The following is a 16645-nucleotide window of genomic DNA, read 5'->3' on the forward strand; positions in this document are numbered from 1 at the left end:
CACCTAGGAATTAAAAGTAGTTGTGGATGATTGGGTGGATAATGGAATTTTTCTTAGATCCATTCGCTTGTCTGTATTTTCTGTAATGAGTTTGTATTGTTTCTGTCAAAAAGAAAAAAAAATCTTGGTGGGGATGGAGCTTTTGTTTTGCTTAAATGCTTTTCTCACTTACTTTAGGCCAGGCTTTTTAGCTTTATCCCTCTGGTTTGGTTTTCATCATCTTATACAGGCATGAATGTCATTCTATTGTTTAAAAAATTCTTACATTGGTATCTAAAATGTTTTCTAATTAATCCCCTATTGCTGGATACTTAAGTTATTTTAACATCTTTACATCATAGATAAGACAGAAGAAAAAAATAATTGGCTGGAAATAAAAATATAGAAGCAAAAAATGGAGGAACACTGCAATTCTGGAAAAAGATTAATAATGTTTTAAGGCAAAATGAGGAGTTAGAAATTTGCTAAGGAACACGACAGAATTACTAATCCCTGGAAATCAGTGACTGGAAATACTTATTTTTACAAATGATCATCTTGACCAATTTATATTTGGTTAAGTTAGTATTGAACAAATACTAGGTGCTTGTCAGGAGAGCAAAGGGGAAAAACAAAGTTTGAGCATTATTCTGATATAGACTGAGGCTTGGATTCTGACTCTAATAGCAGTGAGCCATCAGTTCACTCCCCCCATATGATAAAGGTGATAAGAAACAACACTGCTTACCTCCTAGGGTTTTGTGAGGGTTGATAGAGAATATATGTTAAGTACCTGGCATAATAAGTATTTTCTACCTTCCTCCCTCAATAAATATTTATCACATTGAATTATATGTATACATATGCATGAAAATCTCTGGGGAGTATGATTTTTAATAAGGATTAGTTTAAATATATCCTCCAAACCAAATAACAAATGCAGTGTATAATGAGGAAGGGACACCTTTGACTTTTATCACTCATAATATAATGTAACTGAAAAAGGGCAGTATCAAAGATTCTTTCTGCTCAGAATGGAAACAGCACAGATAGAAAATATGATAGAAAGATAAGTGTAGGAGATAAATAGATTAGGTTTTTTTGGCTACTGATGAAGTTATAGTGGTTGAGGTTGGCATCTTCCTGAAGCTGTGCTCAGATTCTCTCTCTCGTGGATTTAGGGAACTGAACTTGGTTCTGCTGCTGTTGCCACCACCTCTTTAAGGACTGTCCCTTCAACAGGTGCTGCAGACTTGCACAGGAAGGCAATCACAGAGATCACCAATATGAATTTTTGCCTGATGCTAATTTTTGAAGAGTATATCACAAAGTTCTCATGAAATGGGATTGTCCCAGGGAGGGCATTTTCCTTCCCCAGCTGGGCTTCATCTCAGGTCCCCATATGCGGTTCAGATAATCTACTTAATGTTGTCTGATCTGTGACTACTGTGGTTGTGGCTCTTCAAGTTGGAGACAGACCGTAGAAAGTGTTGTCCTCACACACACCAAGATCATATGGAATGCATCCCTACTGTTCCCTTCCTGTTCCTTATTGGCAGTGGAATAGCAGAATTTTGTAGACTAAGACATGGAAGCATTTGGAGTTGGATGAACAAATAGGATATTTAGAGTTGAAGGACTTAGACAAGTGGGATACCAGTTGTCTTTCCACAGCTCTCTCACTGCTAATCTCTTAAAAACCAAGTAATTAAAATTTTTATTTAAAAACTTAAAATATTTACAATAGCATAAAAAATAGTAACAAACCCAATGAAGGAGATTAAAGACTTATACACTAAAAACTATAAAATATTGCTAAAAGAAATTAAAGACACAAATAAATGAAGAGACATACTGTGTTCATGGATTAGAAAATTGTATTAAGATGTCCATGCTACCCAGAGCAATGTACAGATTTAACACAATCTTTATCAAAACCCAAATGGCATTATTTTTGCAGAAATATAAAAATTTATCCTTAAATTCACATGGCATTTCAAGGAATCTGAAAAGCCAAAATGATTTTTAAAAGAAAAAGAAATTTAGAGGACTCACACATTCTGATTTGAAAACACTACAAAGCTACAGGAATCAAGAATGTGGTACTAGCATACAGACAGATGTATGGATAAATGGAATAGGATAGAGAAACCAGAAATAACCCCTCACATATACAGTCAAATGATCTATGATAAAGGCCAGAAGACCACTCTATGGAGAAAGAACAGCCTTTTCAATAAATGGTGCTGGGAAAACTGAATATCCACATGCAAAAGAATAAGGTTGGATCTTTTTATTATACTGTATATAGAAATAAACTCAAAGTGGATTAAAGATGTAGTGCAAGACCCAAAAATATAAAATTTCTATCAGGAAACAAAAAGGGAAAGCCTTATGACATTGGATTTGGCAATGATTTCTTGGATATGACACCAAAGCACAGGCAACAAAAGCAAAAATAGACAAGACATCAAACGTAAAACCTTTTGTGCACCAAAAGACACAATCAACAGTGAAAAGGCAATCTATGGGATGAGAGAAAATATTCTCAAATTATACATCTGATAATATTGTGAATAAAGAACTCCTACAACTCAAAAAAATTATATCACTCAACTTAAAAATGGGCAAAGTACTTGAAAAGACATTTCTTCAAAGATGATACACCAATAACCAACGAATGTACGCAAAGATGCTCACTGTCACTAACATTAGAGAAATACAAACTGAAACCACACTATCACCTTACATCCATTAAGATGGCTACTATAAAAAAAACCCACCACCTGAAAATAACAAGTGCTGGAGAGTATGTGGGCAAACTGGAGCACTTGTACACTGTTAGTGACATTGTACAATGGTGTAACTGCTATGTAAAATAGCATTAAAAATGAAAAATCAAAAAAATAGAAATAGAACTACCATATCCAGCAATTCTACTTCTGAGTATCTACCTTAAAAATTGAGAACAGGGTGAAGAGAGATTTGCACACCAATGTTCACAGAAGCACTATTCACGATAGTAGAGAGGTGGAAGCTACCCAAGTGTCCATCAATGGATGAATGGATATACAAAATGTAGTGTATACATAAATGGAATATTATTAAAAAGGGAAGAAATTCTGTCAGTGCGATGATGTAGATAAACCTTCATGACATTATGCAGAGTGAAGTCAATCAGAAAAAGACCAGTACTGTGTAATTCCATTTATGTGAGATATTTAAAGTAGTAAAATTCACAGAAACAGAAAACAGGATGGTGATTTCCAGTAGGTTGCGAGGGGGAAGGTGGAATTATTCAGTGAGTATACAGTTTCAGTTTTAGAAGATGAAAATGTTTTGAACATCTGTTTCACAATGTGAAACATTGTTATATATGTCCAAATAAACAGTGAATATACTTAACACTACTGAGCTGTACACTTAAAAATGGTTAAGATGGTAAATTTTATTATTCATGTTTTACCACAATAAAAAATACCTAATTAAAAAATAAGTATTTTAAGGATAGAAAAGTGTGTAAAACTATTTAGAAACTTCCTTGTCAAACTGTCTTAGTCTATTTTGTGCTGCTATAACAGAATACCACAGAATGGGTAATTTATAAAACAATTTTATTGGCTTACTGTTCTGGAGCTAAGAAGTCCAAGATTGAGGGGTCAGCATCTGGCGAGCCTTCTTGCTGCATCATTCTGTGATGGAAGGTAGAGAGGCAAGACAGCAACAGGAGGCCACACTCTTGCCTTTGTAACAACTACAACCCCCACCCATGAGGCTGGAGCCCTCATGACCTAATTACTTTTTATAGTATTTGAAGGTCCCACCTTTTAATGCTGCTACAATAGCAATTAAATTTCAACATGAGTTTTTGGAGGAGACAAGCATTCAAACCATAGCAGTCCCTGAACAAATTTATCATTTTTTTGTTGTATTTTGACATTGCTAGACAGCACTGATCATAATGTAATATTTTCTAAAGAGTAGAGATGTGTCCAGTTGTTTATTTGTCCCTTCACTGAACAATCTCAGATTGCTGTTCTTGAGTTCTTATATATTTTTTTATACTGTTGCCAACTCCCTCATCAGGGTCTCCCAAGAAGGTCAGTGATATTTTCTTCCTTCTCTTGAATTCCAGTAGCATCCTTAATCACCACTTGATGCTTTTGTGTATTGCATTTAACAAGCTTGGTCATTGTTTTATCTTCTAGTTTTTTAGCCCAGAAAAGGTTGGAATTACATATAGTGTAATTTAGGTTGTCTCTGAAAATGTTAAGATCTACTATAAGAGTTTAAGTATCTGTTACTTTCACATTGTTCTAATTTTTGGCATTCTTCTGTATTCTTGCATATGTTCTAGTTATATGATTTTGTCAGATAAGAAGCTTGCATACAAAGTGTATGTAAATGAAAATATTTTTATGTAAATGTATACAAGTATAATTACAATTTATGCCCATGATTTGGAAAAGCTGATAATATTTTATTTCTCAAGAGATACACATATAAACAGAATTGCGAGGTAAGTCCCAGTTAAAAGGAATATTATAGCTTTCTATTCAGTTAACTGCACTGGGAATGTGATTGATCTCTAACCCTTAGGGAAAAGGATAATGCCTACGCTTTCTTTCCTTACTTTCTCCATTTTCACTGCTCTCATAAGCAACACCACCAAGAGTCCATAGTACAGCTCAAAAGGGGGTGGCCAATTATGTTTCACTCTTTTTTATACTGCATGTAATTTTTTAAGAGCTTTCTTGAGGTCTAATTTATATACCACAAAATTCATCAATTTGAGAGTACAATTCGATTTTTAACAAATTTACAGTCATTTAATCCTCACCTCCATAAAATTTTAGAGTACAGTCATCCCTCAGAATCTGCAGGGAGTTGGTTCTGGGACCTCCTGTGGATACCAAAATCCTCCACAAGATGCTCAATTCCTTTATATAAAATGGCATAGTATTTGCATATGTATTAGTCCATTATCAAACTGCTATAAGGATATACCTGAGACTGGGTTACTTATAAAAGAAAGAGGTTTAATGGACTCACAGTTCCACATGGCTGGGGAGTCCTCACAATCATGGCAGAGGCAAAGAAGGAGCAAAGGCACATCTTACATGGCAGCAGGCAAGAGAGTGTAGGCAGGGGAACTGTCCTTTATAAAACCATCAGATCTCCTGAGACTTATTCACTATCATGAGAACAGCATGGGAAAAACCCACCCCCATGATTCAATTAATTCCCACCAGTTCCCTCCCATGACACATGGGGATTATGGGAACAACAGTTCAAGATGGGATTTGGGTGGGGACACAGCCAAACCATATCAGCATATAACCTGTGCACATCCTCCTGTATATGTAAATCATCTCTAGATTACTTATAATACTTAATGCAAATGTAAATGATATATAAAGTTATACTATATTTTAAAAATTGTATTTTTTATTGCACTGTCATTGTTGGTTTTTAAAAATATTTAGTATCTTAAAATATTTATTGAATCCATAGATGTAGAACTCAGAGGCAGAGGACTGTGATTTCATGAATGTATTTAAAAAATTACTGTGCTTTTCTTCTGCTGCCTTTATGAATATCTCTTCCTTTATGCCAGCAGTGTCTGGCTGTGAAATATTCTGATCTTTGTAAGTAGAATGCAAAGAGACAGGCAGTTACTGTTTAGATTCAGGCAGTCAAAATAGGAGTTTCAAAGCAAAACAATAATTTTATCACTCCGGCTATTGCCTTGGGCTTTCTACATTCTTTTATTTTCCCTTTAACTTAACCAATTTGCCTAGAGAATCAAATTACAGAGTTTTTTTCCTGGTGCAGAAAAGATATTTTTGTGCACCTTCAATGGCTATCCATGAGGTTAGCGTCAAGAAAAAGTAATATTTAATGCAGGCAAAGTCACTGAAAAAATCTCCATTTCTGGCATGAAGTGAAAATGAGAAGAGAAAGAAGGATTAAGCAAGAGGGGAGAGTGCAGAAATGCACCTTCTTGACTTCTTATTACTTGGGATGGAAGCAGGGGTGGAGAGACAGTGCATGGTTATATGGTAGTTTTATGGAAATACGGTAAGCAACAACATAGGCCTTTATCAGCTTCTCTTGGAGGAGATCACCTTGCAGACTTATCAAAGCCAAAGTGATGGCTCACTAAAGTAGGATGAAGAGGGAGAGCCTGCATTGATCTTTTCAAGGGGTGGAGACAATTCAGAAAAGCCTTTCTGTCCTTCAGAGGAAGGTAGATTAATTGAGTACCCTTGGTCCTCCCAATGGGCTTTCTCTGATGAGGATGAAGGCAAAAGCTATGGGATGTATTTGCTCTACTGGGGAGCCAAGGAAGGATGGGGCATAAGCCCAGAAATGTCTATACCATCACCAAAAGCTAAAGTGAGACCACCTCATTCAAGAGAACCACAGTCTCTGACTAACATGAGAGATAAGAGGCCATGAGTATGCATCCCACATGACTGCCAGGTGTGAATGCACTAAAGATGTAGACAAGTGAGATTGCCCAGGGACAAAGGTACCAGTCAGTGCACACTGCAGTGATCCAAGGACTCCACCACTCTTCCTCCACTCTGAGGTTGAGTGAGACATTCTTTTCTCCCCACATACCTAGAAGCCATCAAGAAAAGTATTAGGAGAAGTGGAAATCTGAGATATCAAACATGTTTATACAGTTAAACAGAACATTGCCTAAACGAACTGTTCAACTTATTATATATCATGTTTTAACCAAATTGGACTAAATAAAATCAGTGTTGTTACCTTTTTTTCAGCAATGTGGGCTCATGTGGAAGATTAATTAAAGAACATAATAAGGATGCTATATTTTTTTCTGTATACCCTAGTGTCATAAAAATAATGGCACCACAATAGGCTTAAAACAAATGGAATTGACTGCTTCAGCTAGTGCCACTGCCACTGGCACTGTCTTTGGAGAAGTGCAGTTGCCAAAGGTAAATATGAGCAAAGCTGGGCCTCAGGCCTCTGAGTGGAGTGTCCTGTGATAAGTAAGTCTCAGTATATAAGTTATGCATTTTGTAAAGAGGGAAAAGAGATGGGTATCAAATGTCTATCAGTCATATTGTAATTTAAGCCAAAGTATTCATGCATTCATTCCAGCCTACAAACTCTTTGTTTAAGGAAAATAATTTACAGAGATATTTGAGATAAAATTGCATTTATATACCTAAAGTTGGCCTCATGGGCCTAAAGACTACCTGCTCATGTACTCCATCACTTCCTTCCCTGAGCTATTTCCATGAAGGTCCTGGAGGATTTTAGAAATTTATGGTTCTGAAGAGCACTAATAAGGACCACTTTTAGAAATAGTAGAATGTGATCTTTGTTAGTTAGTAAATAAGAACTTAATTTTAAAATTAGGCTTTAGCCATAGAATCATCGTTAGAGTGACAAGGTGTTTTGTAGAGCATTATTTAACTGAGAGTATCATTTAACCAGAAAGGTTAAAGTACTTGCAGCCACAGAGCTACTTGGGGGCCAGAGTCAGGGCTAAAACTCTCACCCCAAACTCCAGAGAGTTCCCTTTTGTGCATATCACCAGGGAAGGTAATTAAAAGTAGGAAACAAAACCTATAAGATACTGATCAAATCATACTTGGAATTTATGTGTGTTTCTGCCAGCATCTGAGATTTTTTGGTGTAGTGCTAATAATTTCAGCATTCAGGACCTTCTTCATGTTAAATATTGTAGAGCAACTATCTAAATTACTTGATGACAGCAAGCCACTGTTAAATATTAAAATCTATTATGGTTAAATATTAAAATCTATATGGTTAATACTACACCATTAACCATCTTAAATTTCCACACTTCAGTTTTTGCCCCTTTAACAGATAAAAGTCAAATCAAAGTCCTTCCTTTGCTGATGTTGTTAGCTGATAAGACTATTCCCATTTCAGCACTCTGTCTGTATGCTGTGTTGTTTGATCTTCTAATACTTTGTATTGACTTACAAAATCAATAGAGACTTAGTTGGTATTTTATGACATATCTGATTTTTCAGATGCTATGTGGGCTGAAAAATATACCCAAGCAACATATTTCATTCATATGCATTTTCATCATGGTATATTCTGTCGTGACACTCAGTTTTATTTCAGTACCTAATTTGTATGATGCAGTGATAGAGGATAAAGAAAATTTATGAAAAATTGGATTTCCTATTAGTCAGTAGCCTTATTTTTCAAGTTGACGGCACAAAAAAAGAGAATTTTAGAAAGTAATTGCGGAACATAAGTTTGATGACAGTTTTGCCCAAAATTGTTCAATACAATATATCAGCTTAGCATTTAATTGTTCTTTTATTGTTTCATGTGTGTTAGTTCAATCTTTCTGGTGAGAGAGGCTGCATGGTTTAGTGGAAAGAGAAGAGATGTTACAATTGATCATAATTTGAATATCAGCTCTGCTATTTACTATATCAGCTATGTGACCTCCATAGAGTTAACTAACCTCTCTGATCCTCATTTCCATATTTGTAGAACTGGGTATACTTGCCTTATAGGGTGCTATGAATATTTGTCCAAAAACTTGTAATATAAGTGCCTAGTACAGTGTCTTTCTGGTCCATTAGGATTCAAAAAATAGTAGGTATTTGTTAGATTTTTCAGAATCAGACTCTGAATCAAGAATTAGAGTGTGGGTAGTTACTTTGTAAGGTGATTTCAGGGAGACAGCCAATAGAGGATGCATAATAAAGTAAGGTATTTATCACTGTGGGTAACTAAAGCTTAATCCTGCTGGGTAACTCTGGGTGTTAATGAAGACAGACATTAGTGTTACCGCATGTGAAGAACAAGAAAGTTGGCTATTAATACATCAGTTTCTATCAGTTATTGGTTGAAGGATGCTCAGCTATGGGTATTTATTTTCCAGAGCTTCACACTTGGCATGTAAGTGAGCAGAGCAGGTTCTGACCAAAATAGGCTGCAGGCAAAAATATGAGATGCTAACATTTGGAAATTAGAGAGCCTGTGCATGGAAGAGACACCTGAAGAAACACTCTACTCCGTTTCTGTTATTTTTTCAACTGATGAACTTTTGTTTTCTTGGCTCCCCATGCAGGGGCATGCTGAAACCACCTCATACTTGTTCATTACAAGTGTTAAATATTCAGAAATGTTGTGAGCTAGTTTTAAAATTGGCCCTGAAATTAGCCACGATCAGGGTCTTTACACCATAGAAATAGGCGAATGCTACCAATCAGAGCCTTTTCTTCAGAAACCAATTTATCAGTACATATTATTGTCCTTATCCCATCTCTTTCCATAAATGGAAAATAGGGGTTACAATCATAGGCTTGAGAATCATATAGACCTATTCGAATTTGATATCTGATACCTTCTAGCTGTGTAGCCTTGGGCAAGTTACTTAATTTCTCTCAGTTTTAATATCTTCATTTATAAAACGGGGATGTTAGTATGTAACTTGCATGGATATTGTGAAGATTAAATACAGTAACATATTATATGTGCAGAACATTATAGAATATGGAATATATTATAGGAATTAGACCTTACACAATTGTAATAGGAACTGAAGAAGAAAACATTCATAAGAAAGAATTGGAAATCAGAGAAAAGTCACGGATCAGCTTCCTCAGGAACTGTCAAGAAGGGCCAAGTTGGAGCTTGTAGGAAAATCTGGAAATCCAGGCATGTCCAATTGCCAAAGTGTAATAGTGAAATGGCCTGGAGAAACTTTTTCTTGTGTTTGAATGATATCCCTGGGATCAATAACGAAGTATCTAGATGAGAAGAGAAGAGAGTGAGGAGAAACTGCAATATGCTGGCATGTCTGTATCCATCCATTACAGCATTTGACCTCAGAGAGGCTGGGCCACTGCTTCACTTCTGCCAGAGTGTGGAGCCAAGGGTCACAGAGAATACTGGATTAGGAAACCACCCCAGAGGGCAAATCAGATCCTATTTAATATGTGAAGTTTGTGCCAGTGGGATTTCAGAACTGCTATAAGTGATTACCCTCTGCCTCCTATTCTTTCCTGGGAGTGTCTGCAGAAATTATCCTGGCCCGCATCACTATTGTATGTTTTGTGTGACATCTGATAACTTGTGTTTTTAGTTTAGGGGGTCTCTGGACCAAGAACATAACTGAGCAGTCTTGTCTGCCTATAGACAAGACACAGACCATGATATTCTGGACTTCAAGCCTAATTCTATAATGAGGTAAGATTTTGGAAGGTCCTCGTATGGGAATGAGGATATTTTGTGGATGAGAGGAATATGAATAATTTTGATCAGAGACTGGACTATGATAGATTGCAAAATTGGTTTCAGAATCCTTTCTTCCTAGTATGCTTACCACTTTGAAATGTGACACTGCTCTCTGTCATCAAGAGGTGAGCTTTTTTTTTCTTCTCTATATCCTTGAGTCTGGCTGCTTTTGTGACTTGCTTTGACCACTAGACAGCTGAAGTGTTATTTATGACAAATCATCCGAGATCTCAAGAGGTGCTGTAGCTTTTGCCTTCACTCTCTTCAAAGCTGGTATTACTTTGTGAGGAAGACAAGTCTTATCTCTTTGATAATAAAAGCCTACATAGAAAGACCTAGCCATCTCAATCTTCCTGGCTGAGCTGAGCTCTGAGCCAATGCACAGGTTGGATGCAGTTGTGTGAGTGAGCCCACACAAGACCAGCAGAATTACCCCGAAGCCATTATGTATGTTGGTGCTGCTTTAAGCTATTAAATTTTGGGTTTATTTTTCGGTACAACTATAGACAGCTGATATACCCTTCAAGTAGGTTTTTTTATGCTTTACTTGACCAGAGTGAGTTTGGTTGTTTGTATTTTCAAAGAGTTGTTGTTTTGTATAAATGCGCTGCTGTTTACAAAGGACCTATAAAAATATGGCATAGAGTAAGCACTAAACAAATGCTAGTTATGATTATATGAAATAGGTTCTAGATGCTTACAAGAGGTGGAATGTAGATAACACTTAGTGGATCTGGTGAATCTTTAGAAGGGGTTACACAGGCTTCAAGCAATCTCTGTGTCATCAAACCTTGGTTTTCTCTCAAATTCAACATGAGGACATTTGCTAACTGATCTGTAAGTGCTTGTAAAGCTCTAAGATCCCAAAATCTTACACATAATTGGCCAAAAACATCCTTAGCCCATATCCTAGATGGTTCCAAACCCGTATCTCAGTGAGTTTCAGCTAAGTAATAACCCAGGCCAGTGTCACTATGATCTGTTAGGCAGTGTTCTGCAAGTACTTCACTTTTCAACATGACAGTAGCAGTGAGATGTGCGGGCATTCCCCAGGGTACCTGCATTTGCCACTCCAGTGGTACAATCTATAATGTAGTTTATGTTACTGTGGTGACTCCCAGGAAGCTATGATTTTTAGGACGTTTGCTCCAATTTTATGTAGAGGTGAAGCTGAATCTGTGTGGCATAAAGGGATGAGTTTCAGCCTCACCCTCTTCACTACTTCACTAAGCAATTCAGCTCTGGCCCCAGATTTGCAAACCCTACTCAGCAATGCATTTTTCTTGCAGGTAACAGTGTCCTCCCTCCATAGAAGGCAGTTTGGACCATCTGTTTTAATTTAAATGTACCCCTTGGAAAGGCTTTACTACCATTCCAATGAGCTTCTCAATATGTACTTGCCAATCACATTTAGTAACTCTAAAGCAATTTGGTAAATACAGTTTTCTGTATCTGAAGGTGGCCACATGTGAATGTCACAACATGTGTATTGAGAAGCAAGAGAGCTGAGAGTAACTGACCCCTGTTCACCTGGAAAATGATTCACCAAAGCCCTAAGCAGGAGGCAGAACTCTGGGCAAAGATAATCCCCATAACAGAGTTAATCAACAGATGATGCAAATGAGGCACCCATTTATAGCATTTATTTAAATTTTCATTTAAATTGCTGGTTAAATGGAATTCATTTAAAATCCTGTAGTCAACACTTGAGCAAATTGGTTTTAAAACTATATATTAATTGTAGCACATTGCAATTTAATACATACTTCTAAGATAATTGCTTATTGCTTTAGGAGTACAAAAATGCATCCAAATAGTTTAGTGTGGTTGATAAGACACAGAAAGCAATATCTTCTTGCTTGCCTTTTTTTGGAAAAAAGTAGAATATGGTAATTATTAACATGGCATCTGGAATCAGGCTGCCTGGCTTTGAATTCTGGCTCCACCACTTACTAGCTATGACTTGGACAATTCTCTTTCTCTAACTTCAGTTTTCTTATCTATAAAATAGAGTTAATAAAGATATCTTCATCATAAGGCTGTTATGAGGATTAAATGAAATAACCTATATAAAGTGTATAGCCCAATACCTGGTCCATTGTAAGTATCCATTACATGTTAACCATTATTATTTTATAAGTGCAGTTATATTTGTTTCATTTATGCCACACTACAACTAGAAAAGCTACTAGAGAAGATAGAATTACTCAGGTGGCTTGTGTCAGTGGCCTGCATTATATTTCTTTTTGGTAGCACTGCCCTGGACTCTTTTTGCTATGACTACACTATACACACTGACCTCAAGCATCCAGAATTATACATGGGAAGAATGTTAGAGAAAAAACAGCATATTTATTGTCTGACAGTAACTGGTTGACCTCCAAGTTTTGGAAAACAGTATAAATAGATGAGAGACTCTGAAGGTCAAGAGAGTATACTTAGTAAGGTGTGTCTAGTTGGTTTCAATTTTCATCAGTTGGAAATGGCTAAAGAATCCAAGCTACTCAGAGTATTCATTATGGCTCTCTAGTTTCACGGAGTGCAGAATGACTCTTGCTCACCAAAAGGGGGAGTTTATTGAGAATATCTTAGAAAGCTTACAGAATTAGAGAAAGATAAATAATTAGGTCTTAAATAAGACAGGAACCAAGGTGACTCTGGAGATCTGGAAAACTTAGAACTTGGAGATACCCACAAAAGGGTATTTAACTGACAGTATTACCAAGACCATGTCCTAGGGGAAGGGTGGTTCTAGTTGAGATGCTAGTTAGGCCAAAAATGCCCTCAAGTGAACAAGCAAACTAAAAATAGGCCTTCTCTTTACTCAGCCCTGAATCTCAGAAAACACAGAAGTTACCATTAAAGCAATGAGTGAAACCTGGTGTTTTATTAATGTATATAGACAAGAAAAGGATGAAGAATAAGAAAGGACAAACAGCCAAGATGTCAGAGGAGGAAAATGCCAACAGAAACTGTGACTATGGGGGTGACAGTGGTCAATGAAGAGAAGAAGGAAGATACAGCTCCCGAGGAAAATACTGCTCTGTGGTGCAGTAGCTACGGCTGAGACACATTAAGGATATGATCGAGTAAAGTGTTCCAACCTGGGACTGAAGGACAGGGATAAAATTTACTAAATGGGTATGCTAAGTCAAATTTTTTTCATGGAGCCCAATTGCATAAGTTTTTTCAAGCTGAATTTGTACCCATTATAGAAGTTCAAAAGATTTAGAAATGGGTTGGTGGGTGGAGGTGGTTTGGAGAGCTGCCTTATTAATATGACAATCTAAGATACACAATTGCAGCACATCATGCCCCTTACCAAGTAATGTTTACTCAAGCAACAGGAGTAAATGTCTCTGAAAAATCTACTCTCCTGAAAAGATTAGGTTATCTAATTCCTGGCCTTGTGACCAATGAAAGAAAAATGTTACTGAAATTAAAATAAGCAGAGTTCATGATGTACTATGTATTTATCGGCTATTGGTAGGACACTGCCAGCTATTTTTCTGGCTCTTTCAGAGACTCCCTTCTGAGGAGCACGTTCTCTCAGAAGCTGGATGGTGTTTATGAATCTGGCTCTTTGGTTCGTGGGGGTGCCTTGGTGTTTCAGTAGAATCAGAATTATCGGACTGGTATCTGAGATTCTAACACAACATAATCTCATAACGTAAAACTCTGGGTGATGGGAACATGTTCCCTCCCAGAAATATTACATGTTCATCTGTGCTTTGCAAGAAAGGTGCTGATGCACAAAGTGATTTTCTCCCATCTTATTCTGTCACTTTTTATCTAATGATCATTTTTAGAACATAGACTTACTAGAGGAGAGAAAAGCTGTTTATCCATTGACAGTTGTAGAACTCTTTGCAAAGATATGGGATACCTGGCTCAAATTCAGTAACAGTATTGTAGGAGACAGTATAAAACAAAATGTAAACCTACCATCCTGTCTACTATTTAGTTCATTTCCTCCCTCTCCCTGGCCTGGATTATTGCCATCATTTCTCTCTTCCTTCAATTCTTGGTTTCCCACCTAAACTTTATACCAGTCCCACTTCATCTTTGTAAGGCAGTCTTCTTATCCCATCAACAGCTTTCAGTGGCCTCCTATTGCCCACTCAGTAAGTAACAACTGAACTCCTCAGTTTCTACTGAAGTCCTTGCAAGGTTGGTCTCCTTGCCTCCTTCTCAAAAGCTCCTTCCCTCATTTACAGACCCTGCCCCTTGGACAAACAGAAGTACTTGAGGTTCTTAGACACACACAAACACACACACACACACACTTTTCTGCCTTAGTCCATGTTGCTTTTTCTGTCATGAATGTCCATGGCATGAATCTTGTTTCTATGTCATCATGACCAATTCCTATGAATTTGTCAAAACATTGATCTTCCTATGCCCCAGCCACACATTTGTCTAACTTGCTTTTCCCCAGCATTCCCCAGATCAGTATAGGGGGTTCACTAGTCACCATCTATCTCATTGCTCGGGTCTCAAACCTAAGAATTACTTTAAATTCTTTTGCTTTCTTGACCCCTACACATCCAATCTATCAGCAAGTTCTTTAAGCTTTATCACCTAAATATCTCCCAAGTTGCAGCACTTTGCTCCATCTCCTCTGCTACCATCCAGACCAAAGTTCCCACTATCTACTGCCTGGACTTCTACAGCTGCGACCTAAGCAGTCTCCCTATTTCCACATCTGTCTTTTGACAGTTCGTTCTCTACACGGCATCCAGAGTAATCTTCCATAAATGTAAGCCAGTTCATGTTACTCCTCTGTTTAAAACCCTTAAGTGGCTTCCTGTTGATTTTAGAGTAAAGTAGGACCTTACCTGATCTGCTCCCGGTCCCTATTTCCAAATCTAATTTCACCCTTCCTTTCCCCTTGCCCTCACACTTGGGCCACACTTATCTCTTTCCGCTTCTTAAAGAAGCCAACTTGTTGATTGCTTGCATTTTCTGTTCCTTCTTCATGCATCATTCTGTTTCCATATCTTTCATGTCTGGCTCCTTCTCTTTTACAACTCAATTCAGATATCTTCTGTCCAGAAACATTTTTTCCTAATTATATCTACAATAGCTCCTTGTCCTTGTTCTATGAAGTCATTCAGGTATTTCCTTTAGAACATTTATTAGAGCCTACATTATTTTAATAATTTATCTGTTTGTCTTAAGTGCATATATTATCCACCCCAACTAAATGTAAATTTTTCTTGTTCATTGCTCAACCTCGAATGCCTTACACAGAGTTCTATACATAATAGGCACTAAATATAGTATTTGCTGAATGGATGAATGGAGGTCTGTCTCAAATGCCACCTCATCCAGAAGGACTTTCTGTTTCTCACATTCAGAAGCAATACCCTTCTCTGAAATTTCAGTTTGTTTTGTCTGGCTCACATATCATACTTTATGCCCTTTGGATAGGATTTCAAGTATTCATAAACACGTCTAATTTCCCTTATTGGATTTTGGGGTTACCATCTGTGTGTCTATTTGGTCTTGAAGTTTTCTATAGTGCCTGCCCTAAGGTCTTGCACATAGTAGCAATTCAAAATTTTATGAATATTTCATGAAAGTATGAATAAGAGAAGTATCTGCTCACTGTGGATTTCAGCTAAGGAGAATTTGACTCCAAGATGAGACTAAAGAAATGATTAAAATTCTCTCGTCTTGCTCTTCCTTTTCAAAAAAAATTTAGATGCCCATCTCTAGATGACAAAGTTGCAAGCATAGTTTTCTGTTTACTCCTTTGAATTCATGTTTGTGGATTGGATGTGGAAATGATCCAGTCCCTAAGCCTTCTTTATGGTTCTATCAAATCACAGGGCTAGATCCAGAGACTAAGTTGCCACATTTGTCACCATTACCCAAAGCTTCAGAGCTTCTGTTCTCACTGCTTTGTATTATTATTTCTTAATATTTATTTCCCATAGTCATCTTCTTTGTAGGTTGTTCACAGTTACCCTCTCTCATTGGCATGCCATTTTTAAGACAACTAAAATGGCTTTAAAACCAGTGTGAAATTCAAAAGTGTGGCAAACAATCTATGAGGCTGATGTACCAGGTACATCAAGTAAATTAGGCATCCATTCTTTTGAGCTTAGAAGAAATACCTGACTTAGAAAACTCCAGAACAGAAAATATATCTTCAGTTTTTTAAATCTCAATTTTCCTTTGCCCTAGTTTCCTGAATATTCTCTTTCTAGACTTTTAACAACTTGAGAACAGAGACTGTGTTGTTTACTTCTGTAGCCACAGGTACTAGGCTGGGTGTTTGATACGTAGTAGGCTCTTATTAATTTATTAGTTAATACTACCCCAGCTCTTTTCTCAAACTTTGCTTCTCAGACTCTCTTGGACTGGCCTACTGAATTCTGTAAGTCCT

General features: G+C 37.0%; 1 protein-coding gene across 10 annotated transcripts in view; it reads left to right on the plus strand.

Annotated features, from left to right (window-relative positions):
* The window catches only part of GADL1 (glutamate decarboxylase like 1), a 300401-nt gene that overhangs the window by 138100 nt on the left and 145656 nt on the right, over window positions 1-16645 (plus strand). The window contains exon 2 of one of the 10 annotated variants that reach the window (XM_063636897.1): window positions 10100-10203. The exons of 8 other annotated variants lie outside the window; for them this stretch is intronic. Coding sequence is in view for 1 of the 2 variants with exons in the window: in XM_063636892.1 (XP_063492962.1) it covers window positions 13389-13392 (4 nt within the window). In the remaining variant the exon portion in view is untranslated. Of the gene's footprint in view, window positions 1-10099; window positions 10204-13271; window positions 13393-16645 lie in introns of those variants that run through there. One more of the 10 variants, XM_063636892.1, reaches the window with a different exon arrangement.

The sequence above is a fragment of the Symphalangus syndactylus genome, chromosome 1 (genome assembly GCF_028878055.3).
Source record: "Symphalangus syndactylus isolate Jambi chromosome 1, NHGRI_mSymSyn1-v2.1_pri, whole genome shotgun sequence".
NCBI classification, from domain to species: Eukaryota; Metazoa; Chordata; class Mammalia; order Primates; family Hylobatidae; genus Symphalangus; species Symphalangus syndactylus.